Below are 26,860 nucleotides of genomic sequence, written 5' to 3' on the forward strand. Positions count from 1 at the left end.
TATGAATTATTTATAGGATGTTTGTTTCATGACAAGTGTTGCAACAGGTTGCATGTACTTGTTAGAAAACATTTTCCCCATGGAATCCTAAGTTTGAATGGAAACACAATACAGTTTGAAACATGACTTTCTAATACTGTGTCTGCTCCGACTTCATCAATCTACATTACATTTACCTAATATGTCAATCTAGTCGATGGTGATACATGGGTTTTTCATTGATCTAGGAATCGGGACCACTGTGCTAGTGGAAGTCATAAACTGATCGAGCCCATTACCAATGCCCACTCTCTAACCTAAGCTGGACCCTTTCATCAGACCGTAGCTCTATCTTATTCACACTCAGCCAAATTTTTGAAGAGGAGTCCAGACTGGTAGCCTCCACATCGTCACTGCTGACGTACTCCCTAACTCTGCGTTTTGGCATTTGCTTCCAACACTCTACTGAAACTCCTTTTTCAGAGGTCACCTGTGGCTTCTAATTACCATATCCAACTGCCTTTTACTAGTCCTCATATTTCTTGCACTCTCTGCATGTTTGACAGTGACTGATCCCTTCTTGAAACATGTTTCTCTTGATTATCCTCTCAGCTTGGCCCAGACTTGCATTACCAACTGCCTTGAATATTGCAGCATCCTCTTAACCAGCGTCCCTGGCCTTAGTTTCAGTCTGCCCCACATATTGCTGATATGTTGATCTCATAAACACGGCCCAGATTATGTCATTGTCTTACTCAAAAGCCTTTGGGAGGTCCCCACTGCTAAAAAATAAAAGGAGGTACAAATTCCTTACCTAGGCATTCAAGACCTTCAAAACAGGACCTCCACCTCCATTTCTGACCTTGTCCCCCACTACTCTCTTGTACCCTCTCTTCTAGCCCAAGTCAACTTCTCTTCCCTGAACATGTCCTTATACTTTATTCTCTTTTACTCATGTTATTCCTTGTGCCTGGAACACCCTGTCCCCCTCCATCTCTGTTTGTTAGAATCCTACTTATCCTTCAAGACCCACCTTAATGTCACCTTCTCTTTCTCTTTGAATTTACTGCACCTTCAACAGAGTAGGTACTCATTACTTTTTGTTGTATTAAATCTCTGAACTACTGCCATTTCTTTTTTTTTCTTGTGATATCTACTTATCTTAGAGATCATGCCCAAACCAACAATTGCTGCCCTTCTTTTTCCCTTCTCCATTCTCTTTGCCCTTGCTAAGGAGAAGGCCACGGATTGAGATGGTTGTGGAGTTAAAGAGGGCCAGGGGAGAAACCATGCACAAGCCAAGAACAATGGAATAAATGGGGAAAAATCACTTCCATGGGAATAAAGCCAAAGAAACTAATAGAAATCTGGCAAGAGGGAAGCGAAGATTAAGCTGGTTCTCATAATCCGGTTTGAGAACAACTGAGATCAGACTGCCCATCGTAGAAATACATATATCCATGGGAATACATTCTCTGGGATGGACTCCTGGGACAGTGCCAAGAATACTAAGGAGCCACAGCTACTTAGACAAGAAAGGGGCCAAGTACATGAGTCCTCTCCCCCTTCCCCCACTTCCCTTTGCTTCTCCCTCCATTCCCTTGTATCTAAAACATGAACTTTGAACAATTACAAACCAAAGGAGCCATGGAGACCATGATGAAGCAATGTACACAACCAAGGGAAGGAATGTTAGCAGAGGAAGGGCCAAGAAGTTGGAGTATTTGGAACAGACTTTGTGGGGGTGTTGGGATGGTGAGTGAGAGAGGAGTGGATTTTGGGACTAGTCCTAGAGGAGAAGCAGCCACCAAAGCTGAAGACTTGGGAATAGGAAGGAATATAAAAGCCCATTATCAACCAAGAGTAAAGAACATTCTGTTTTTTTCACATAAGGAATGGGAGGGAGCAGCCTGCTCAACTGAAAATGTGCTAAGAGTTCTGAGTGCTGTTGTAATTTTGTTATATTCAACAGATTTGCACAGTGGTTCTAATGCACACCTAAGAAGATCTATATACCAGTAAGCAATGATAAGCAATGGATGTCCTATCTTGATATGGCCAGGAGTTGTCACTTTGAAGTCTACTGTCTCCATGGGCTAGTCCTTAGGGCCAAAGAAGAGGAGCTATGAGATACAATGCTTGATTTTTTTTAATTAAAAAAATATGTAAAATGTTTATTTTTGAGAGAGCGAGAGAGAGAGAGAGAACATGGGCAAATGACGGGGCAGAGAGAGAGGGAGACACAGAATCCCAAGCAGGCTCCAGGCTTTGAACTGTCAGCACAGAGCCCGGCGTGGGACTCAAACTCACAAACCGTGAGATCATGACCTGAGCTGAAGTCAGATGCTTAACTGACTGAGTCACCCAGGCACCCCTAAATTTTTTTAATGTTTATTTATTTTTGAGAGAGAGAGAGAATGGGGAAGTGACAGAGACAGAGGGAGACACAAAATCTGAAGCAGGCTCCAGGCTCTGAGCTGTAAGCACAGAGCCCAGTGCGAGGCTCGAACTGAGCCTAAGTCGGAAGCTTAACCGACTGAGCCACCAAGGTGCCCCATACAATGCTTGATCTTGATGAATCTCACACTTAATTAAAGTACAGTCTTTTTTTCCCCTGAAGGAACCTACTGATAAATCTAAAATGGTTTCAATAAAAAGACAAAAAAAATCACAAATACTTGGAAAAAGCTGTGGCTGAGGCAAGAGACCTGGGTTCTAGTCCCAGTTTTGTCACATACTAATTATAGAACTATGAAAAATGTAAAATGCTGACATCTGTAAAATGCTGATATATCCTACCTCATGGATTGTTATGGTTATTAAATGGTATATATGAAATCGCCTAGCATAATGTCTGGCAAGTACTGATTGTTCAATAAATTATAGTTCCCTTTGTCTACTCATCTGTAAAAGAGAGAATAATACTTAGTCTTATTGCACACTGTTACTATGAAGGCAAAATTCTATGAATACTTTAAAAAGTTAAAAATATTATAGAAAACATAAAGTTGCCTTAATATCATGAAATTCTACATCCATGAAGTCATGAATGTCATCTTTTTTCCAATAATGAGACCCTGGAGCAAAAAAGGTACAGTGTAGTTAATTAGCACCTAGAACAATGCTTGGCCCATAGCAAGTGCTCAGTGAATCTTTGAATGTTTGTCAATTGACCAAATGACCTCCACATAATGTTGGTTCTCCAGCTCATTGAACATTTCTTATTTTTTCCCCTCTTCCCTGTTTCCCTCTGGCTTCATACTCTCTGCGATGACAGCAAACTCTGGAGATGAACCTCACCAACCTGGTTAAGCGCAACAGTGAACTAGAAAATCAAATGGCCAAACTAATACAGATCTGCCAGCAAGTGGAGGTACGTAACAGAAACATTTGCATTTCCTTCAGAGGACCTGGATCAGGTGGTCAGTTGGGGGGCACTTGAGTTCTGTCAGAGTGTAGCTCAGCCATTTGGAGTGAAAGACTGAATGGCAGTTCTGGGGAAGTCTCATTCTTTTAGGATGCTTCTTCCAAGAAAAGGGGCAGATAGATATTATTTACACAAAAATAGATACTTGGTGGTGATGGATTGGGGAGACAGAACTTCTTTCCAAGCGGCAGGCAATAGGAGAATCCAACATGAGGTGTGTTTCTTCTTTCATCAATTCTGGACATCTTAGCCCCCTAAAGAGATCTCTGGGGTGTCACAGGGGATCTGGGAATCCTGGGTCCTCAGTATAGGGTGAGGTTTGTTCTGTGCAATATCGTGTCTGCGACAGTATTATCAAGACTGCTCCTCCTCTTCCTAGCCTCTCCTCCCTTTGTCCCCACACACCTCATTTGGTCCTCACTCATCGCCTTGCCACTTACTCTTGTCATCAACAAATAAGATCTATGTTCAAGTTTTCTGTGAATTATAAAGTGTCATACAAGTATAAGGTTTTCAAAACTTGTTACCTACGTGATACCTACATCAATAGAGCAGAGCTTACAAGAGGAGTCTTTTCATAAGTGGATGTAATAAAAGAAAGATGTTATTTCTCCCTCTTTCTCAAGAGCATGGAACTTCAGCTGTAGCATTTGGTTTTGTGTTGATTTTGTTAAAGAGGCAATGGTAGGGCTTAAAGTCTAAACAGGGTTGGGTAAAATGTTATAGGACCCCTTCTGGGCAGTGACAAGATAAAAATATTTCTAATTCTATTTACAACCTGATAGTCTAGTTCTAATCTTACTCATGTGACAGATAAATGTAATGGTTTAAGTTAAATCCCACCTAGGGATTTATATTTAAGAGAGTATGAGACTCTTGTTGCAAGAAGAATCTTATATGAGTAACCACTCTTGATTGTTTGGATTTCTTAAAGTATTGCATTTCTTAAAAAAACTTTTTTTAATATTGGGGCATCTGGGTGGCTCAGTCGGTAGAGCCTCTGACTCTTGACTTTGGCTCAGGTCATGATCTCACAGTTCATGGGTTCCAGCCCCATGTCAGGCTCTGCACTGACAGCGTGGAGCCTGCTTGGGTTTCTGTCTCCCTCTTTCTTTTCCTCTTCCCTGCTTGCTCTCTATCTCTCTCTCAAAAAATAAATAAAAATACAAAAAAAATTAAAAACAGTTTTTTAACGTTTATTTTTGAGAGACAGAGCATGAGCAGGGGAGGGGCAGAGAGAGAGAGGGAGACACAGAATCCGAAGCAGATTGCAGGCTCTGAGCTGTCAGCACAGAGCCTGATGTGGGACTCAAACTCACAAACTGTGAGATCATGACCCAAGCTGAAGTCGGACACTTAACCAACTGAGCCACCCAGGCACCCCTAAAGGACTGCATTTCTTAAAGTGGGGTGTACTTGGATGATGAGCATACCATGGCAATTTAATCCCTGCTGGGCACTCCCATTTGTGGAAGAGAGTGGTGCTATGTGGAGGGTACATAGGATACCAGGTGCAAGATTGTGGAATATTGTGGGAAATTTAGGGAGAAGCCCAAGGAATGGAAAGAAAGAATCGAACGTAAGTTGCAAAGCTGGCTTCTAGACTTGACTCTGCCGTTAACTGATAGTGTGAATTTGAGTAAATCATTTAGCTTCTCAGCTTCAGTGTTCTTACCTGCAAAATAAGAGCTTGAACTGACTACATGACCTTTGATGTGTCTTCCAGACTTCACAGGTCATGATTCTGTGAATGGTTACTTTCTTTATACTCTTCTTTTGCTCTTTGATTTCATCCTTTACAAGTGGGGAGAAACAAAACAGAAGGCATTTCAGAGTGCTTTTCAGCTAGTCAGAATCCCTCTGTGTTCCACTCAATCAAAGCTCCTGATTATGCTGCTAGATTACAGTATGAGAAACCCACACTGGTGGAGAGACAAGGAATCATTGTAAGCAGGAGACAAGATAAGGAATCCCTTGGCTTAGAATTTTCAATGATTGAGGGCAGGGTAATGGCTAATAGTGAATAAAATGTGGTTAGAAATTATAATTATCACCTTCCTCATTCTCATCAAAAAGACTATTAAGTATAGTGTCTGAGTTGTAGTCAAATTAGGCAGGTAAGCAGTTTATTCTCATTGCTTATTCATCCTAAGACCTCTCTAACATCTTATCATCCCACCCCTGGGAAGTGTATCACTCTGACCAGCCTCACCCAAACATAGTCCTGTTGTGGCCTTTCCCAGCCCACTTCATCCATCAAACCTCTGTATGCAGGGCCCCACTCTTTTCAAGTAGCAAGGAGCTAGTCTCATAAAACAATGCATCATTGTGTTAATAGAGAACTACTCATTCTGGCCCCTCTAGGTAAAAGTGATGTTTTAACAGTGCCTTGTTTGAGCCTTCAGGAGATGACACGAGAGCTGCCAAATGGGAGGGAAGAGCAGCCCCATGATGAAACAGCAGAGGAGGTGATTAAGAAGCTCCCTTAGGGATGCTTGTTAAATCCATTGTATAGGCCTCTGTCTGTTCTGGCACACGAAAGGTCACCTTTTACTAATATGTATTTATGCACAGCATTGTGCTGGGTACAAAGAAAAGAGCACAGGCACAGTGTCTGCCCTAGGAAGGCTTACACGCTGCACACATCCACCCTGATACAGATATACATGTGCAGGAAATATAGATAATGGAATAAAAGGTCAACTGACAGTTGGCAAAGAACCATGACATACTGCATTGTATGTCGAGGGTGAGAGTGTATGTCGGGACTTGACTCCATTGGCTCTCCAGTTTTAGGATTCTGTCTTTGACAGGAACCATTCAGGATGGTTTATGGAAGAGCGCGGCTGGGCTCTGACATCATCCCTTCTGAAAGGTTAGGGATGTGCCCTAAACTTGCTCCTAATAATAGGGTGAATCCAGGGTACTCATTATACTCATTCAGCACAGAGCCTGTGTGTCCAGGAGGCTTTGGAACAAGGCCTGGGATTAGAAATGCAGTTAAAGAAGGGACTTGAGACTCCATAAATGCTTGTAAATAGTTTCCAAAATGAAATAAATAGTAGGATACCGTCTGCCATGAGAACTGGACACTAAAGGGTGATTTGAGTTTTTTGCATCTTATCTAATATAGATTTATCTATAGGGAATGACTATATTCACAGAGCAAAGCAGACCTTTCACTTAGGGTGGGGATGGAGGATACCAGCTAAGGCACTTCTGAGAAAACTGGAAGAGGCTATTTTCCTGCCAGACCTGTTCCTCTTCCTTATTGTCTGCAAATATTTTTGTCACAGACTGACTTTTCATAAAGGGGCCATAAATACTGCCTCTCTCTCTCAGTTCTCTCTCCTTGTTCACTATTCTCCTCAAAAGTAAACAAAGCTGCACTCTTCCTATTATTACAGAAACAGAGATTAGGATCACCGCAGATTTGTTCGCTGAATTCTTCAGCAATTCAGCTTGTTCCGTCACAGCCCAGCCTTCAGAATTCAGGGGATAGGCAGTTGGAAAATATTTTTTATTTTGGTTGGGACTGGAGAGCCCCGGAAGGAGTAGAAGCAGAAAGAAGACTCCTTTAATCTGGTTAAGGGAGGGCATGCTTCGACTTTGTTCCTCTGGCCACTTGATCTCTATATATAGTTCTTTGTCCTGTCTCATCAAGCATCCTTTGTTGACATTGCCAAAGGAAATCTCTGTTTAATGCATAGCCAAGGGAAAATGTATACCAACAGATGAATATTTCCTCTTGGCTTCCAAGACTGCACCGTTTTGTGAATAACAAGCATTCCTGAAAACATCGAGGGGAAGAAAAATAGTTAAATACTTAGTAATCAATCAGTCAACAACAAAGTGTTTCTGCAGCAGATACTGTGTACTCAGTGTGGTGGGCAATTTGGGAACTATAAAAGAAACATATGCTGTTGATGGCCTTCAGGAACTTTGGAGTCCAGCTAGGGAAAACACTGTGTCTCTCAAGCAAGCGACATGTGTATGGGGAGTACAAATGAATGCAATGTAGGCTTTCCACTTTTACTTATTTAGTCTTGTCGGTAACTTCTGGGCACTGAGCATATGAAAGCACTTTCCTGGAGATTTTGTGTGCGCCCTGTTTTCCTTCCCTCTGGAACTGCTGCAGCACAACGGGTTAGTCCATCCCAGGAGCTCCATGGGCAGATTGATTTCTTTCTGGCCCTTCCCAAGCCTTTTCAAGGAGCTGGAGGACTTTCCTTAGTTGAGGGGAATTTCAGCTTTCTGTCTTGCCCCCAGCTCTTAGCTTCAGTACCTTTCAGAAGACTTACTGTGGGTGGCTTGGGTGGCTTGGTTACTTGGGTGGCTTACTGTTTGTACTGTGCACTGGAAGGACATTTGGTTTGGGAAGGGCAAGAATAAATGCCTGACTGCTTTTCCAAGCATAAAAACAGGTGTTTTTTTTCCCCCAGGAATTGATTTTTAAGAACCCCACTTCTATGGATTTCAGTAGATGGTCCTTTAGTGTTTTAGAGTGGTCGAGCTAGAAGAGAGAATCAAATCTAAATCATTAAAGCACAAATCTGTTGTTGGAAGACTCTTCTCCAAGCCCCAAGGCCATGACAAAATTAAGCAGTGAGTAGAGTGAACTAAGTGTAATCAGGGGAAATTTCATAGAGAAAATGCATTTTAGCCGAAGATTTAAGGAGGGAAAATAAAGTACTCCCTCTGCTGAGACAGTGTTTCATATGGGCAAAATGGTCTGCTACGCTCTGAGTGTATGCTGGGTAGATAGAGATAAATAGGAAATGGTCCCTGCCCTCAACTCAGGGAACTGACCTGGCAGGTCAATTGTCAAATATAGTGTCAAGTGATAATTATTGTAATGAAAGCAAAGTGCAAGATGACAAGCTAGCCTAGAGAAAGAAACACCTAAGTCTGCCCGAGGGACTTAGGAAAGAAAATAGGGTGAAATAAAAATGGAGTTCTCTTGAAATAGGAGGAGAATTTTCCCAACAAAAATGAGGTGAGGTAGTGAAGGGGACCACGGGCAAGAACACAGAAGGGTAAAGAGCACAGAGATGTGCAGGGCACCATTACAAGTTTGCTTCAGCCAGAATGTGTGATGTGAGAACCATCACAAGAGATGAGTGTGGAGAAGTAGCTAGGGCCTAGATAATGAAGGACCTTGTAGGCCATGCATAGGTATTTGGACTTTATCCTGAAGACTCTGGGGAGCCATGTAAGGATTTAAAGCAGATGAATAACTGGATAAGGCCAGCACTTCAGGATTTCTCTGACTGTAGTATGGTGGATAGAGCAAGGGTCAAGGGTCAAAAGTGAAGGCAAAGAGACCAACCAGTTAGGTGGCTTTTACTGATACAGGGAGAGACAAAGACCCAACCTAAGGCAGTGGTAGTAGGGTTAGGGAGGAGGGGATACATTCAAAACATTTGTGGGAGGTAGAATCAATATTACTTGGTGATCAGTTAGATGCAATGGGTGAAGGGGTGAGAAAATAGTAGGATGATCCCCACGTTTCTGGCTTGGGTCACTGAATGGGTGTGTCGCCTTTTAACTAAGTTATGGAGTACAGATGGAGTTAATTTTCTTTTTCTTTAAAATTTTTTTTAACATTTATTTATTTTTGAGAGACACAGAGAGACAGACTATGAGTAGGGGAGGGGCAGAGAAGAGAGGAACACATAGAATCCAAAGCAGGTTCCAGGCTCTGAGCTGTCAGCACGGAGCCCAACATGGGGCTCGAACTCACAGACCTTGAGATCATGACCTGAGCTGAAGTTGGACGCTTAACCTGAGCCACCCAGGTGCCCCTCTTTTAATTTTTTTAAGGTTTTATTTTAAAGTAATCTCCATACCCAACGTGGGGCTCAAACTCACAACGCCAAAATCAAGAGTCTCACACTCTACCAACTGAGCCAGCCAGGCACCCTGAGATGGAGTTCTTTTTAGACATGAGAGGTTTATTGCACTGTGGGTCAGACAGGCAGGTAAGTAAGTGGGCAGCTGGCTTGCTGGATCTGGAGGTCAGGAGAGAGGTCTGGGAAAGTGATAAAGACCTAGGACTCATGAGCACCGAAGTGGCACATAAAGCCATGCAGAATGTGTAGAACGAGAAGACCCAGGACAGATCAGCCCGATTGTCACTCAGAATACAACAACAGACTCATTTTCCCAAAATAAATGGAAAGAGCACAGACCTTTTGATGAGATTACAGAGGGATGGTATGCCTTTAAAAATTTAAATATCAGCAGTAAACAATTCATTTGTGGAAATGATCAACATTTTACAATATGCCTTCATAAAGACTATAATAAGTGAACACTTAATGAAGATTTCCTAAATTCTGAGTATTTTATATATGTTAACTCATTCCATACTTTAAAAACATTTTTTAATGTTTGTTTATTTTTGAGAGAGAGAGAGAGAGAGAGAGAGAGAGAGAGAGAGAGAAAGAGAACAGTGGAGGGGCAGAGAGAGAGGGAGACCAAATCCCAGGCAGGCTCCAGGCGCTGAGCTGTCAGCACAGAGCCTGACTTGGGGCTTGAACTCAGGAGCCGTGAGATCATGACCTGAACTGCAGTCAGATGCCTAACCAACTGAGCCACCCAGGTGCCCCTGTTAACTCATTTCATCCTTACAACTCAATGAGGTAAACACTATTATTCCTCCTGCTTTACGGATAAAACATTGAGGTGTGGGGGGATTGAAGTGATTTACCAAGGTTGTGCTGCTAGTCGGTAACAGAGGCCAGGTACTTCAGCCCCAGAGCCTGTGCTCCTAACCACCCCATCATGCTTCCTATGTCAAAGCCAAGGTACACACCCTTTGGATGTCTCTTGTCCATCACCAGTGGTTCCTGTCCCATTGTGAGGATGATTTGGAGTGAGTAAGGGGTATGACAGAGGGACATGAGTGCTGGGGGAGAGGAAAAGAGAAGCAAAAAACGGGAGGGAGGAGAAACACTGGCAAAGCAGAGGATCAAAATCGCAAAGGACCAGAGGCCTTCAAGGTGTGGAAGGTTTGATAGAGTCCACTGGAGTAGCCCCATCATACAGGAAGATCTCATTAGTGACCTTTGAGAGCGAAGGTTCAGTGGAAAGGTGAAGATGGAAGACAGATTCAGAGAGGTCAAGGAGAAAGTTAAGATGTAAGGAAATGCAGACTGCTAAGACATTTGATGGTGAAGGTGAATGGAGAAATAGAGTGGTAGTTATTCACCTTTTGAAGTGCAGAACGATCAGACTCACAAACACACACAAAGAAACTCTAGCTGTTTTTATTCTGTTACTGGGTGGCTAGTAATAGGAGTCAGTAGGTCCATTCGTTCCCTTCCTCACATGGCTTCCAGCCACCTTTCCAACCCAGGGCCCGCTTGCCAGCTCCAAAGCCTCCGTGTCTACAATTTCATCCTCCTAGAAATGGTACGCAGGCTCTGGGATGCAGTGTGCTCTGGTAGGTTTGGAGCTGGGAAGACAGGAATCATGCTAGCTTTTGTAACCTTGGACACAGAACAGCTCTAAGCCTCGGTTTCATCATCTGTAAAGCTCAGACTAATCATACCTTGAAGGGAAAGGTAGTATACACAAAGCACTTGCTACTGTACCTGGGATAGTCAAGGCCCAATGAGTGGCCCAATGAGTCAAGGCCCAATGGTTGTTGTTGTAGTGATAGGAGTAGGAGTAATAGTGGAAGCAATTGTTAGTAGTAGTAGTACTTAGTAATATTTCTGGGCACCACACCTTTGTCAGAGATGCCTATCCCTGACCTCAGGACTTCTAGAGGTATTTATCTTTATTTCCAAGGGCGAGGAGGAAAGTGGTTCCCAAACGTTTACAATCAATTTCAAATGTAACACGTGAACTAGAACTTTCGTTACGGCACTGAAAATGTTGGGAATCTCAGCCATATGACCCCATTCAATAACCCGTCAACAACTCTGCGAAGGTGGTACACTAAAAAGGGTTCTTGTGCTCAATAAGCTGCTGGTTTTCAGTTCCTGAATTAAATTTTCTCTCGTGGGGAAAAAGTTCACTGCCCTTCTGCAAGAATATCTAAGGGAGTCTTTAAGTTGATACCTCCATAAACTTGCCTGTTATCCTGCCCAAATTCCTCTTGATTACTGCCTCTAAGCAAAGGCAAAAAAAAAAAAAAAAGTTTTAGGGAGGGACACATACTTTCATTTCTAGTGGTTTTAAAAAGAGAGAGTTCTTTGGGATTGTTTGAATGTGTATTAGTCAAAATGTTCTGTATTTTTGTGAGAGACGAAAGAACAAGGGGAGTAGACTTGATAGCTCCTGAGGAAGATTTGGGCTGCTAGCACCTGGTGAGAATAAAATAGCTATTTTGAAACCAATGTGGAATTATAGGTGGAGAAAATGGTTTTCATGAACAATGGGAAAGAGGTGCATAGTGACGTAATTGGTCTTTTCATTTACACCATTGAAATGATTAATTCAAAGTATTACATTCAATCCTATTAAGTATATAGCAATTGACATTTAATATAGATGAAAAACATAAATTAACTGTGGAATCTGAAGCGTGGGCAGAGCCCATTTTGATACTAGGAAAGCAAATGCTTTATCATTTTTCAGTCATCTAACATGCTCGGTTCTTTCTCAAACACACTTTTTGGCAATTCTTGCTATATTCCAGTGAAATAAGAAATTGGAAGGCATGAATTACTGCATTTGAAACATTCGAAGGGTATGGACACATGGCAGGGTTGTAAAGGATGAAATGAGTTAGGGTTAATATTGGTTTTCCTCTCCTCCTCCCCCACATCTGTAGCACATACAAGTTTTCTGGTAGTCATGTTTTCATAGTCAAAACAGTTTGGATTGGCACCCGGCACTCTCTCTCATTCTATGTCTGCACTTTCTTTGGCACAATGAAGCTCATATTATAGCCCTGTTTTCCCATCTGCTGCCTTCCTCCTCCAGTTCCCGTTCCTCAGTGTCCAAATTCCAGGTTACTCACCAAATGACCAGAACACCCGCCTAATTTTGGACCCCCTCCTTGCTCTGCAATTTGCACAACCCACCCAGGTTCCCCATTTCCAACTTGGAAAGTTGGTGGAATCTAGTAATTCAAGCTAAAGTCCTATTAAGCCTACTCCAATCTCTCTTGCTTCAATCCAACCTAAAAACCCAAACCAAACCAAAGACCGAAAGAAAGCCCCCGGAAAACTAAAACAACCACCAGCACTCTAACAGACACACACACAGCCATTGTAATGCCCTTTCTGCCCCTGCCTGTCTAGAGAAGTCCAGCAGTGTGATATGGTGAGCAGGGATGGGGAGTGTGAAAGAATCCTATTCGAATCCCATGGTGCTGGGCACTGTGCTAGAGGCATTCTTGTTCCTAATCCCACTTAGTATTTGTGACAACCCCATGAGACCCTTGGTGGTATTCACATTTTACAAATGACAAGCCCGAGAATGAGAGAAGTTAGATGTTTTCTTTTCCCTTCATTAAACAGCCCTGGAGGAACAGGTAGTCTGTTTGCAGGCTTGGCGCTCTCAGCTCCATGGCAAGCCTCGTGATTACCTATCTTTGAGAGCCCAGAGCAGCTCCGTCCTAACAGCCCTTCATGGGGTAGGGAGCAGAAGGAGGATTATCGCCAGGGTTGGCAGAGGGAAGCCGTAGTGCCCACTATGAAGGCATTTGTACTTGCTCGATTATTTTTGTGCCATGAGACCCAAGTGAGGGGTGAAAAGAGAGTATGCAGCTCAGGTTACCAAACCCCAGTCACACAGTCGATTTACTGTGGGACCTGCACTTCCTTCCTGAGACTGCTTTGTGGGGTGCTCCTTCTAGGGCTGTTGTCAGGGAGAAGTAGTATCCATGCCACATGCATTTCTCTTGATTGTTACAAAAGAGACAGTAAAGATTTACTCTCAAAAGTGTACTTAATGTTATCACATTTAAACAGATTATCAGGGGCGCCTGGGTGGCTCAGTCCATTAAGCATCCAACTCTGGGTTTCAGCTCAGGTCATGATCTCATGGTTTGTGAGTTCGAGCCCTGTGTTGGGCTCTGAGCTGACAGCTCGGAGCTGCTTAGGATTCTGTGTCTCCCTCTCTCTCGGCCCCTCCCCTGCTCTCTCTCTCTCTCTCTCTCTCTCTCAAAATAAATAAATAAACTTAAAAAGTAACAGACTGTGAATAAATACCATGTACCAATGACTGCAAATACCTAGATTTCCTCAGGGAGAGTGGGTACATTGTTAATATTAATGGTGGACCCGTGTCCTTTGGTGGGGATTACTGAGAAGTGCGTGTATGCCCAGGGAATCTCTTTACTCCATCAGGACAGAAAGAGAATTTCACACCTCAGCCCATGACCACTACTTCTCTCACCTATATTGTATCCTCAGTCCAAGCTTACCCCTTCTCAGGCAGTTCTAGAAACTCTCATTACTGCCAAGAGCTTTGTGTGCGTTAGCTCATTTAATCCTCACAACTTTAGGGGGTAAGTACTATTATTATTCTCATTTTATAGATGGGGAAATGGGGGCACAGAGCAGGTAACTAATTTGTACAAAGTCACAAATAAGTGGCAGAGTGAGACTTTGCTCTTAACCACATGCTGTATTAAAAGTGAAGGGCAGGGACACCTGGGTGGCTCAGTCGGTTAAGCGTCCGACTTTGTCTTGGGTCATATTCTCACGGTAAGTGAGTTCGAACCCTGCGTTGGGCTCTGTGCTGACAGCTCAGAGCCTGGAGCCTGCTTGGGATTCTGTGTCTCCCTCTCTCTCTGCCCCTCCCCCGCTTGCACTCTGTTTCTCTCTTTCAAAAATAAGTAAACATAAAAAAAAGTGAAGGGCAAAGCTGACAAGATTCATCAATCGATGGCTTTATGTACTGTGTTTTGCAAGTTGCATATTATTGTTGCCTGTGGTCTGGGTGAGGACAGATGTCCATCTATGTTGTGCAAGTGTGTGTCCATGTGGGAATGGCATGGTGTGTATCTAGAATGGTATTTGCACATGCCTTTCTTTGTGGTGATAAGCTTTCCATAGAGCACACACATGCTCTTACGTGCCTTTGCACATGCTATGTATTGGTCTGTTTCATAGGTGGCTGCCTGGGTGTTCATCTCGTGTGTGTGTATGCGTGTGTGTGTGTGTGTGTGTGTGTGTGTGTGTGTGTGTGTAGAGGAGATATTGTGAAGAGGGTATATGTGGAAAGAAGAATGTATGTCTAGAGAGAGCACTGGTGTTTAAAGTGGGTCGTGAGGACATCTTTGACCTCTGTATTTGCCCTCAGAGGGTTCTTTTCGAGCCTGTGGTATTTTCTCCATACAGGAGAAACCGGGATGTAACTGGAGGAGATTGCCCCGTTTCCAATCAGAAGTGTTGTCTCTTGTGTTTAGAGCAGGTTTCCCCTGTCTTCTCCTCTATTTCCCAGGCCTGTTCTGGCTTCTCCTTAGCAACATCAAAGGCACAAGCCAATCACTGGCTTTGGAATAATTTCTAAACTAATCAAACATTAGCTACAAAAAAATTACATTTTATCAATGGGAGTCCATGTCGTATAAGAGCACAAAATTGCACCTTTAGCTCCTCCACTCCCCCACTGCATCTGAGTAATTGTGCTCCTGCACAAATCAGCAGGCGCCTGGAGTGCACGAAGATGTCTTCTTAGAAACATGTCAGATGGAGGGGCAATCACAGGGCATGAGGAGGATTGGAGAAGGTGAGAGGACAAGGCAGGAAAGGAGTCCAATGGTAGATGGTGAGAGGGTATGTGAAAAAGAAAGGGAAAACAATCCCAATGTGCCAGTTTACTCTTGAGTGCACACACAACAGAGTTCTTGCCAAATTTGTGGGGGTGTTCTAGCATCTGAAGAGCTCTGAATTTTCTGGCCTCCTGGGGCTATTCTGGGGTTCTGATTGCCACCCAGTCATCAGCCCAGAAACCTGAACTATTTCAGGATTCCATTGGCTTTCGAATGAAATGGAATTTATGTTCTATTGGTAGTGCAGAAAGAACATTTACATTGAAGGAGTAAAACACAAAAATCTGATCTCACACATGAGTAGGCAAATTATATATTGTCTGCATGCCAGGGAGTAGAATTAAACATCTTCATGCTTTCACACTCCATTTCTGTCAAAAACAGGTTATTGGCAGCAAACCGTCTGAAGAAAACCACTGACCTACAGTGAGCACTGCCGAGTCCCATGCTTAATGCTAACCTACCATACAGCTGCAAATGCAGTGACACACCATTAGTCCAGTAGGCAAAAGCAAATGGTATTCCCAGGGTTTTGCTGTTCATTATTTATGTTTTTTTTTAATGTTTATTTATATTTGAGAGAGAGACATAGCATGAGTGGGGGAGGGGCAGAGAGATGGAGACAGAATCTGAAGCAGGGTCCAGGCTCCAAGCTGTCAGCATAAAGCCCAACTCAGGGCTCGAACCCACAGGCAGTGAAATCATGACCTGAGCCGAATTTGGATGCTTAACCCACTGAGCCACCCAGGCGCCCCCTTTTTAAAATTTTTTTAATGTTTATTAATTTTTGAGAGACAGAGCATGAGCAGGGGAGGGGCAGAGAGAGAAGGAGACACAGAATCCAAAGCAGGCTCCAGGCTCCGAACTGTCAGCACAGAGCCCGACACGGGGCTCAAACTCATGAGTCATGAGATCATGACCTGAGCCGAAGTCAGATGCTTAACTGACTGAACCACCTAGGCACCCCATCCCCTTTTATTTATGGTCATTTGAACAATAGAGAGTCAGTAAAACCTATGTCCCTTTTTCCTTTGTGAACCTTTATCAGAAAGTATTTATTAAACTCCACTGTGTGCTTAGCATTGTTTGAAGTGCTCCAGGAACTAGAGGAGGTATGTATGTCACTATCTTTGTCTTCAAGGACATTGTAGTCTAGGTGGAAAGCATAACTAACAGTATGAAGCAGCAGTAAGCAATACAAAAGAAAATGGTTGAGTGCCAAATTGTGTGAGACCAACTTGAAGTGCTGTAAGAGTTCAGAGGAGCAGGAGGTTGAAGAAAGCTAACGTTGTCATCACTGTCCTCGATAGCTGACATTTACTGACACTTCATATGTGCTAGCCATTGTGCTATGCACTTCACATGCATTATCTCATTTAATCCTCTCAGCTACCTCTGAGATAGGCACTGTTGTTATCCATGTTTTTTTTCAGATGAGGAAATTCAGATAACTAAGTGACTTATCCAAGGGATGTGATGAGACCCCAGATTTAGAGAGGCAAGGAGGGACCTGATCCCTAAAGACCTTAAGAGTCACGTTAAGAAGTTTGGAATTCATCCCCAGGTCAGAGGGTAGCCAATTAAAAGTCAGCATGAAGCCATTTTTAAGTATGGGAATAGTGTGTTTTTAAAGAGATTTTGCTGTCTGGCTGCTGAATTAAGAACACACTCAGAAGATTTAAGACCAAAGAGACAGGGACCAGTTAGGTGACTATTGTAGCACAGTGGCTGGTATACAGTAGGCACTCAATGCACATTTGTTGGGTGGATGGATAGTTAGATGGGTGGATGGGTGGATTTTTAAGGAACAAATTCTGGTGGACAGAACTAGTGAAGTAATAATAAAGGATAGAAAGGGATAGATTTGAGTTATAGTTAGGAAGTTATAGTTAGGAAATAAAATGTATGGGATTTGATGATTAATTGGATATAGGGGATGAGAAAGAGAAGTTAGAATGATGCCCAGGATTTCTGAGGGGCCAGTGGTGCCATTCATTCATTCAGGGAACACCAGAGAAGAATCAGGTCTAAAGGAAAAGGATATGGGAAGGAGATGTGTTCGGTTTTGGAAACACTGAGTTCATGGTGCCTGTGGTTATGCAAATGAAGATGTCACTGAGCAGTTAGATATGTGGGTCTAAATTTCAGGATAGGGGTTTGGGATGGAAGTAAGGATAAGCAAGGCAAATGAAGATCTTTTTGGGGTGATGGAATTATTCTAAAGTTGGATTGTGGTAATGATTACACAGTTTCATAATTTACCAATAATCATTGAATCATCCCCTTAAAACAGATGCACTTTATGGTATGTTAATTATATCTCAACAAGCATTTTAAAAATTAAAAAAAAAGATAAGCAAGGCACTGCCATATAGGTGGTATTGGGACCTTAGAAATGGATGAGATCACCTGAGAAAGTTCACGTGTTAGAACTCTCTAAATATACTGGCATTTAAGGCAAAAATGTTGGAGTGATCAGAAGGATAACCAGAAGAATTTGTGTCATGGAACCCGAGGGAAGAGAGTGTAGTATTTACAGAAGATTTAAATGGATGATCTCTTTCATTTTAATGATAGGAGAGACATAAATATCTTTACTTGCCAACAGGAAGGAGCCATTTGACAGGGAGAAGTTGAATGAAGGAAAGAGAGGGGAAGATGAATCAAGCGAGGACCCCAAGAGAATGGGACACAGTGCACAGGTAGAGGGATGAACTTTCTAGAGGAAGAGAGATATCATTCATTTCCTTGTAACAGGAGGGAAAGATGGTTGGTTGAGGATACAGGTATGTTTGTTTACTGGTTTGTTGTGAGAATTTGAGGGAATTCTGTAGGGTGAATTCTATTTTCTTTGTGAAGAAGGAAGTAAAATCATTTGCCATGTTTTTCCTATGAGTGAGAGAGGAGGTGATGAGGTTGGAACTTGGAGGACTGTAAGATTTGAATTCACTGCGTAGATGTGGAGAGAGTTAAGAGAAATATAGGATCGGTAGGAAACATTGGGAACCCACTTGAAGCTGGACACTACGAATTTAAAGGGGAGTCAGTCTATGCTTATGTGATCAGCATATAAGTCACACCTAAAACCATGAGAATGAAAACACACAGGGAGAGTATGTTGGCTAGGTAAGAGGAGGGATGGAGATTGTCTATCTATCCATCATCTATTTATCTAATGTATTGTTATATTAGTTATCTAAACATTTTATCTGTCACATGTGTTGTATTTTTTTTTTGTTTCAGTTTGCCATTTATCTTTATTTTCTTATGGCTTTTGGTTTTTTCTGGATTGTGGAGGAAGGTCTCCACTCCTTAAACTTTCTTTTCATATTTTTAGTGACTTTCTTTTTTTGTATCTTAAGTCTTTAATAGACCTGCAATTTATTTTAGGATATGAGGCTTTACAGCTTATTTTAGGATATGAAGTTTTGTTTTCTTCCAGATGAATAGCTACAATGCCAAGACCATTTATTCTCACAAGAGTCCTTTTCCCATTGAATGGATCTGTCACCATTGGCATATATTGGGTTTCCATATGCACTTGGACCTATTCCAGACTACTCTGTTCCACTGATTTAATTTTCTGTTCATATGCCAATACCTGACTATTTTTGTTCTAGTGGATTTATGGTAACTTTTGATATCTGGCAATATCTATTATTTCTTTGTCATAATTTTCTTGCTATTCTTGGATATTTTATTGTCACTCTCTACATGAACCTTAAAATAATTTTATCCCATTACAAAATATACTCAATTTGGATTGTGATTATCATTGCATTAGAGTTATATATTAATTTTAGGGAGAAATGATGATAAATTTTCCTAGAGTTATAGTATTATCTCTGCATTTTTTAAGTTTTATTTTTGGGACCTCCTCTTTAATATTTTATTGTTTTCTTCAAATAGGTATAGTAGCTTTCTTGCTAAATTGATCCTTAGGTATTTTATGGTCTTGTCCCTGTTGTGAATGGGTTGCTTTTCTATTTCGATTTAAAACAGCATATGTAGAAAAGCTCTTGGTTTTATATATTTTCTTGTATATAATAGTCTTACCAAATTAAGTCTCTTAACTAAAAAAAAAGCTAGAGTCTCTTAGGTTTATCTGAAGTACCTCTGTTTCTTTTAAACCAATATTTATACCATTTATTTAATTTTCTCATTTTCTTTTGCCTCAGCTAAAACATTAAAAATACTGCTGAATGGGGCACCTGGGTGGCTCAGTCAGTTAAGCATCTGACTTTGGCTCAGGTCATGATCTCACGGTTTGTGGGTTCGAGCCCCGCATTGGGCTCTGGGCTAACAGCTCAGAGCCTGGAGCCTGTTTCAGATTCTGTGTTTCCCTCTCTCTCTCTCAGCCCCTCACCAGCTTATGCTCTCTCTCTCAAAAATAAACATTAAAAAAATTTAAAAACACTGCTGAATAATGGTGGTAATACCAGACATCCTTGCCTTGTTCATGATCTGGGAAACACTTCAGCATTTTCACCACTTTGTGTGATGTTTGTTATTTGTTTTTTAGTGTATTTAAAAATTATCATTTACTTAGAGTTTATATCTGGATTGACTGCTGAGTTTTTTTTAAAAACCTTTTAGAGGGGCACCTGGGTGGCTCAATCTATTAAGCGTCCAACTTCGGCTCAGGTCATGATCTCACGGTTTGTGGGTTCGGGCCCCACATTGAGCTTGGTGCTGATGGCTCTGAGCCTGGAGCCTGCTTCAGATCCTGTGTCCCCCTCTCTCTCTTCCCCTTCCCCCCCCCTCTCAAAAATAAACATTAAAAAATAAATAAAATAAATAAAAAATAAAAACCTTTTGGAATGTATTAATATAACCCTATATGTTGATATATTTTCTAATGTTGAATCATTCTTTTATTTCTGGAATAAACCCTGTTTGCTTATAGTATTTTATTCTTTCATTGCCCTTTTGGATTTCATTTTCTATTTTATTGAGAATTTTTCTGTGTATATTCAGAAGTGAAATCAATGTGTAGTCTTACTATTTCCAGTATCTTTTTTAGGTTTCTTGTATTGTGGTTATACTAGATTGACCAAATGGATTTGGGAACTTTTTATCTTCCTCTGTGGTCTTCAGTAGCTTAAACAGCATGGGAACAATCTGTTCTCTGAAACATTTATGGAACTTAGCCTCAAAACCATTGGAACATGGGGTCTTTAAAAAAACTACACATCTTTTTTTTTTTTTTTTTACAAAGCAAAACAAAACAACACAATACTAACAATGGAAAGGGGATATACTCATAGACAATGGTGTGCTGGTAAACATTTAATAATTGGCCCTCAAAAAAAGCCATTTTTAAAAATGAAATCCTCTGTTATGATTTATCTCTCTCTTTTAGTTAGTTAGTTTATTTATTAATTTAGAGGGAGGTGGCAGAAAGAGAGAGAGAATCTTAAGCAGGCTCCATGCTCAGCTTGGAACCTGATGTGGGGAGCAGTCACGGGAGCCTAGGATCACGGCCCTAGCCAAAAATCAAGGGTCGATGTTCAGCTGAGTCACCCAGGCATCCCCCTTTTATTTTATTTTATTGTCCTTTTCAAGTTTCTCTTAAGTTGAAAAGTTAATTCATTTATTTTCAATGTTTATACATTTTCCCGAGTAGATCTTTAACTGTATCCTATAGTTTTTAAATTGTGTTTTTCCATTTTTTTTCTATAAAATGAAGAATTTTAGTTTTGATTTCCTCTTTGATTCTAAAATTAGGGGTGTGTGTCTTAATTTCAGTGATTGAGGATTTAGGGGTTTATATTTTTGTTATTCTTATTTTACAGGTTTATGATAAGGGAAGGTAGACTATAAAATCTCTACTTTTTCAAATGTATCTGTATTCTATTCTTTGTGGCTAAGTACATGATCAATAGTCAATGTTCCATGAATAGAAGAGAATAAGGTGCATTTTCTATAGAGTACAAAGTTCTATACATAGCTATTACATTGTTTTACTGATAGATTAAAGTAAATCCTCTATATCCTTGCTTATTTTTTTAGAGTGAAACCTTACTTCAGCTGTCAGTTTCACATATATCTTTTTGTCTTATCAATTTATCTATTTTTAAATGTTTATTTCTTTAGAGAGAGAGTGCGTGCTTGTGGGTGTGCGAGTGGGGGAGGGACAAAGACAGAGGGAGAGAGAGAATCTTAAGCAGGCTCTGAGCTGTCAGCACAGAGCCCAACTCTGGGCTTGATTCCACAAACCGTGAGATCATTACCTGAGCTGAAATCAAGAGATGGAGGCTTAATGGACTGAGCCACCCAGGTGCCCCTCTCCATCTATTTTTAAGAGTATTTGTTTCCTAGAAGTACAACTGATAGTTTAAAGCAAACGCACATTTTTAAAGTTATTAATACATATTGTCATCAATCTCTGTTCACCAAAGCAATTTATACTCCCACCAGAAATGTACAAGAAAGCAGATGGGGCTTTCCTAAGTTTTCCTCTACCACGCTGTTTTGGAATGCTATTGAGTTCAGTCACTTACATTTGCCTTTTTTTGGTCTTTAAAAGAAAAATTCTTGGATGCCAGGCAGTAGTCAAAAACAGGAGCTCCCACTGGTTTGGGCTTAGGGTCATCAAAACGGACAGATGTCATCTAGTAGGACTAGTATTCCCACTGCAGATAAAACCATTGAGTCTTTAGGGTTTGGGTTGCCTCAGTACAGAGAGAGGTCAGAGAGATCAAGTGATTTTGATTAAGCAATTAAATATCCCCAGGTTGGCTCTTAAATAGCTCTCTCTACAATTCCTGCTGCCCCCATGCCTGAATCCCCAAGACTCTCACTGTCTTTGTTCTGTCCAATAATTGACTTTTTCTTCTCTCTAATATGTCTGTCAGTTTCTTGAAATTCATGAATGAAGGAAAACTGCTATACAGAGATCTGAATTTTCATAAAGGACATCCATTTCTGAAGATATAATTTTAAGGGTCAATAATTAGAGTGGAGGCAGTGCATAGTACTGATAGCATCTTCTTTTTTTCCCCTACCATATAACAGTAGTATTTAAGGATTCATTAGAAATACACATGCCCTTTGAAAACCCAGTATTAAATTCCTCTTCACAAAGTAATCTGAGTCAAAAAAGTCAACTATAAAAGTACATTTTTAAATAGAATTCAGAAAATGAATATGAAGCGATCATTAGATGAATGTTATTAAGGAATTATTTGTTCACTGTGATTATGCAACAAAATATCCTTTTATTTCTGAGATGTGATCTGAAATATTTAGGGTGAAATGGTGCAGTCTTTTGGATTTGTTTTAAAACACTCCAGGGGCGCCTGGGTGGCTCAGTTGGTTAAGCAGCCAATTTCGGCTCATATCATGATCTCTCAATTCATGAGTTCGAGCCCCGCATCGGGCTCCGTGCTGACAGCTCGGAGCCTGGAGCCTGCTTCGGATTCTGTGTTTCCGACTCTCTCTGCCCCTCCCCTGCTCACGCATTCTCTCTCTCTCTGTCAAAAATATAAAAAAAAACATTTAAAAAATTTAAAAAAACCATTCCAGCAAAAGGGAGGGAAATAGATCAAACAAGTATAGCAAACTGTTGATAGCTATTAAAGCGGGGGGCGGGGGGGGGGTACAAGGCATTTCATCATATTGTCAAGTTTTAAATATGCTTAGAACATTTCGTAATAAAAATGTTTAAAATGATAACAATTACATAATTGCAACCAGTAAAACCATGCTAAAATGTATAAAGAAAACATTTTAAACTTTTTCCTACCCCTCTCTCCATCGAAATCTTCTACAGCCTGGCTTATTTTTTGCCTACCAACTCCTTTTCCCTTAAAGTCACATTGTTTGAAGCTCCTCCGTGAGGAAAATGTGATGACAGGGAAAGATCCAGGTGTGAGAACTAAACCACACTACTGTCCAAAGACAGTGCACAGGAAATTGGCTGCTAGTCAATGCACCCTTCCTTAGAAAATGCATTTGGAAGCTGGTGCTGGCAATGTGAGATCTGAACTCCAAGAGATCATAAACCTGAGTTCCTGCAGTATGATCATATTCAGAACAAGGTCAATGAAATCAGCCCACTATTCAAATGAGGCCAACACAGCCCTTTCTTTAGGTTCCAGATGAGATTAACAAGAATGATTTATAGAATATAAATACCTTTTGAGCAATAACTTAAGCCTTTCCATGATTTATTTTAAAAAAAAATTTTAATGTTTATTTATTTTTGAGAGAGAGGCACAGACTGTGAGTGGGGGAGGGGCAGAGAGAGAGGGAGACACAGAATCCGAAGCAGGCTCCAGGCTCCGTGCTGTCAGCACAGAGTTTGACATGGGGCTCAAACTCACAAACTGTGAGATCATGACCCGAGCCAAAGTCACACACTCAATTGACTGAGACACCCAGGCACCCCAAGCCTTTACATGATTTAGAAACACATTTGTGTGTGCACACATACACACTTACAAGTCATAAGTACCCAGACTATCTCAATTAACCAATGAAAAATTATGGAAATTTCAGCTGATAAATCATCAAGAGTTGAAATGTCAGCCAACTGATTTTATGCTAAGACAAGTAAGTGTCCACATAAATCAAAGCCTGACTTTCAGTTTTCTGGGAAAGAGGTACTGCATATTTCCAGACTAGCCTAGCAACTGGAGGTGGTGGAGGAGTGGGTAAGGGCATTTGTATTATTTAACTACTACTATGTTCCAGGTTCTGTGCTAAGACCTTTATTTCTATTTTCTCGTTTGATTCTTCCAGCAACCTGTGAGATAGGGTGATGTTGTTTCTGTTTTACTCATCAGAAAGATGGGCTCAGAGGTGTTGATTGACTTGTTTGAGTTCACTCAGCCTGTAAGTGTCAAAGCTGGAATTCAGACTCAGGCCTGCTTGACTTCAAATCCAGAGCTCTTTCCACTCTACTTTGTTGCCTCCTGGGAGGAAAAGGTGCTGAGAAGAAATGAAAACTTAGCACACAAAAGTCCTCAAAAAGAAAAAAAAAAGGAATGCGGGGTTTTTTTGCTCAAAAAGAAAAAAAGTTATAGCTACAAAGAGAGTGATCAAAGGGCAGGATAACTTTTATGGTTAAAGTGAAACAGGGAATCTGAAGGAGCCCTGGCCTTGGGATTAGAAAGCTTAGTTTGGGTTGTAACTTCATCACTTGCTAGCTTATATGACTTTGATAATTCACTTTTACCTCGCTAGAGATTGGTTTCCTCATTCATAAAATTCAATAATGCCTGTCCTATCTATTTCATGAGGTTGTTATAGAGATCAAATATAGAGACCAAATCTATCTGAAAGCTCTCTCTAGTCTACACCACAACAACTATAGAGCTATAACAGCTACACGACTGTAGTTAATGATTTCTTTGATTAACAGTAGCAGTGTGTTAAGATGATCACCCCTTTGGAATTTCCCAGAAAATTGAGATTCCTTGTCCTTTATTTTATATTTTCTCTAGAAGCTACTGTATCTCCCAAAGTGAGGAATGGAGCCCTGAGCCCTAGGCAGAAAGCAAAGACCCAAAGTAAATTGCACTCTGTGCCCCCTCATATCCTCACTGATTGTATATAGGTGAATCGTATTAAGAGGGACATCAAAGGCAGACCTGTAAGGGAAAAGAAGCTCCAAAAAGGTAGCCTTTTGTCTGAGCAAGTGTGATGATGGACACACAAGACCTACCTGCTTTTTCCTGGAGGCGGTGAAGAGAGATTATGGCTTACAGGCATTATGTACCTGGAAACATACACAAACACACACTCACATGTATGTGAACCTCGGGACTTCTCACCTTAAGGCAGCATCCATCAGGATAGGGTCCCTGGATGAACCAGTGTAACCTAGAGCCATCTCTGGTTCCAGTAATACTTTCATAATACCACACTCTGTTCATATTTTTGACAGCTGCCTCTCATCCTTCCTCATCAATACCACAGGCAGGCTGACTGGTAGATTCCCAGCTCTGTAGCACAGGGATTGAATGTGGGAGGGTGCAGACTCATCAATGCATTAACAAGTATTTTAATGAGCCTCCAAAGTATAGAGCTCTACTCTGCTTGGAGCTGAGAGTGTAGGACAGATGGGTTCCTCTCCCTCAGGGAGCACTGCAGAGGAAGCTAAAATGGAATGTAATTACGGTACTATATTCTAATACATGAGGGAATGTGCTAGGTAGCTTTCTTGATCACATATCTGTTTCTTCGAGACTCAACCTAATATTTTGGGGGCTCTGAGTCTGGGGGATTGTGTGGATTATGGGGGAACCCAGAGCAGAAAAACAGAGAGTAACAAGCTGGGGCCAGCCGAATTTCTTCCCAGCCAAGGATGTGAAATGTAATTGGCGTTTTTAGCAGAAATCAGCAGCTGACCTCCCTCTTGGCATCAGCTTCCTGCTCTGAATGGAGGGAGTAGGTGATAGTTGGCTCCAGGTAGGAAGAGAGGCCATCTTACCTGCAGAGACAGGGCAAACCCTTTTCAGTAGTATGGAGGTAACTGCATTTGGGAATGAGGTCTAGGTACTTAAGGTGTGAGGAGAAGAAGAGTAAGAAAAAGAGACATGGCAATCTCTGAGACAAGGAAACAGTGACCCAGTATTTCCAGAAAGGGAAAGCAGATAGAGGAATGGAATAAAAATAAAGCAGATGGTGGAACAGTGCTCACTTGTTTGTTCTGCAGAAAAACCCAGAAGATATAGTGGTTACAATAGTAGTAATCATGGTCACTGTCATCACGATAGTAGTTGTAGTAAAGACAAAACAAAACAGAAACAACTATTCGACTACCTATCATGATTCAGAAAATGTATTAGGTGCTTTATTTCTGTTATTTAATTTAGTAAGCATGTGCAAAACCCTTTGAGGCCAGATGTCAGTATTATCCTCATTTACAGAAAAGGAAACTTACTTAGTCCAGTCACCCAAGACCAAACAGGTGGTTGGGAAGCAGCAGAACCAAGAGGCTAATGTGAGGCTGTCTGACTTCAAAGCCCATTATTTTAATGAGTTCCATTTTTAATTTTGGTTTTTGGTTCAGTAATGGGGAACCCCTACCCCAGGATTCCCAGGGACCCTTCCCAGAGAGCCCCTGCACACCTCCTCTCTCCTTCTCATTGTCTTTCTCTCTCTCCCCATCCCCACCAAGATAACCTGACTAAGGGCTCTCCTTGGAACCCACTAGCCCCCTTAGGCTTTTCACTGTACAAAACCCTTAGCTCTAGTCTCTGTCCTCACTCATGAGGTACTTGGGGCTGCTGGAAATATGTTCTCAAAACATCTTTGTTACTTAGTCATGGAGTTGAGTATTGTTCAGAAGCCTCCCTGCTCACTGATGTGCTCATATAGAATTCTTCAAGCCCTTGTCCTGGGGCTCTTTCCTGGAATTCTCCATCTTCTTTCCCTATCCCCCACTCTTCTACCCCACTCCACCCTTTCAGCTTGGAAGCAATATAGGCCTTTCTTAAGCTATTTTTTTTAACATTTATTTATTTTTGAGAGAGAGAGAGAGAGAGAGAGAGAGAGCATGAGGGAGGGAGGAGCAGAATCCAAAAGCAGAATCCAAAGCAGGTTCCAGGCTCTGAGCTGTCAGCACAAAGCCTGACACGGGGCTTGAACTCACACACCGTGAAATCATGACCCGAGCCAAAGTCGGATGCTTAATCCACTGAGCCACCCAGGCGCCCCTTCTTCAGCTATTTTTACACTTCCACTGGGCCCTTGCTTCTTCTAGCGAC

The 26,860-nt window shown here is 41.5% G+C and overlaps 1 protein-coding gene across 2 annotated transcripts in view; it reads left to right on the forward strand.

Annotated features, from left to right (window-relative positions):
• Positions 1-26,860, forward strand: part of MID2 (midline 2) — a 110,072-nt gene that overhangs the window by 25,232 nt on the left and 57,980 nt on the right. For both annotated transcript variants that reach the window (XM_049644723.1, XM_049644724.1), the window contains one exon: positions 3,257-3,352. In XM_049644723.1, the coding sequence (XP_049500680.1) occupies positions 3,257-3,352 (96 nt within the window). The remainder of the gene's footprint in view (positions 1-3,256; positions 3,353-26,860) is intronic.

Source organism: Panthera uncia, chromosome X (genome assembly GCF_023721935.1).
Source record: "Panthera uncia isolate 11264 chromosome X, Puncia_PCG_1.0, whole genome shotgun sequence".
Lineage (NCBI taxonomy): Eukaryota > Metazoa > Chordata > Mammalia > Carnivora > Felidae > Panthera > Panthera uncia.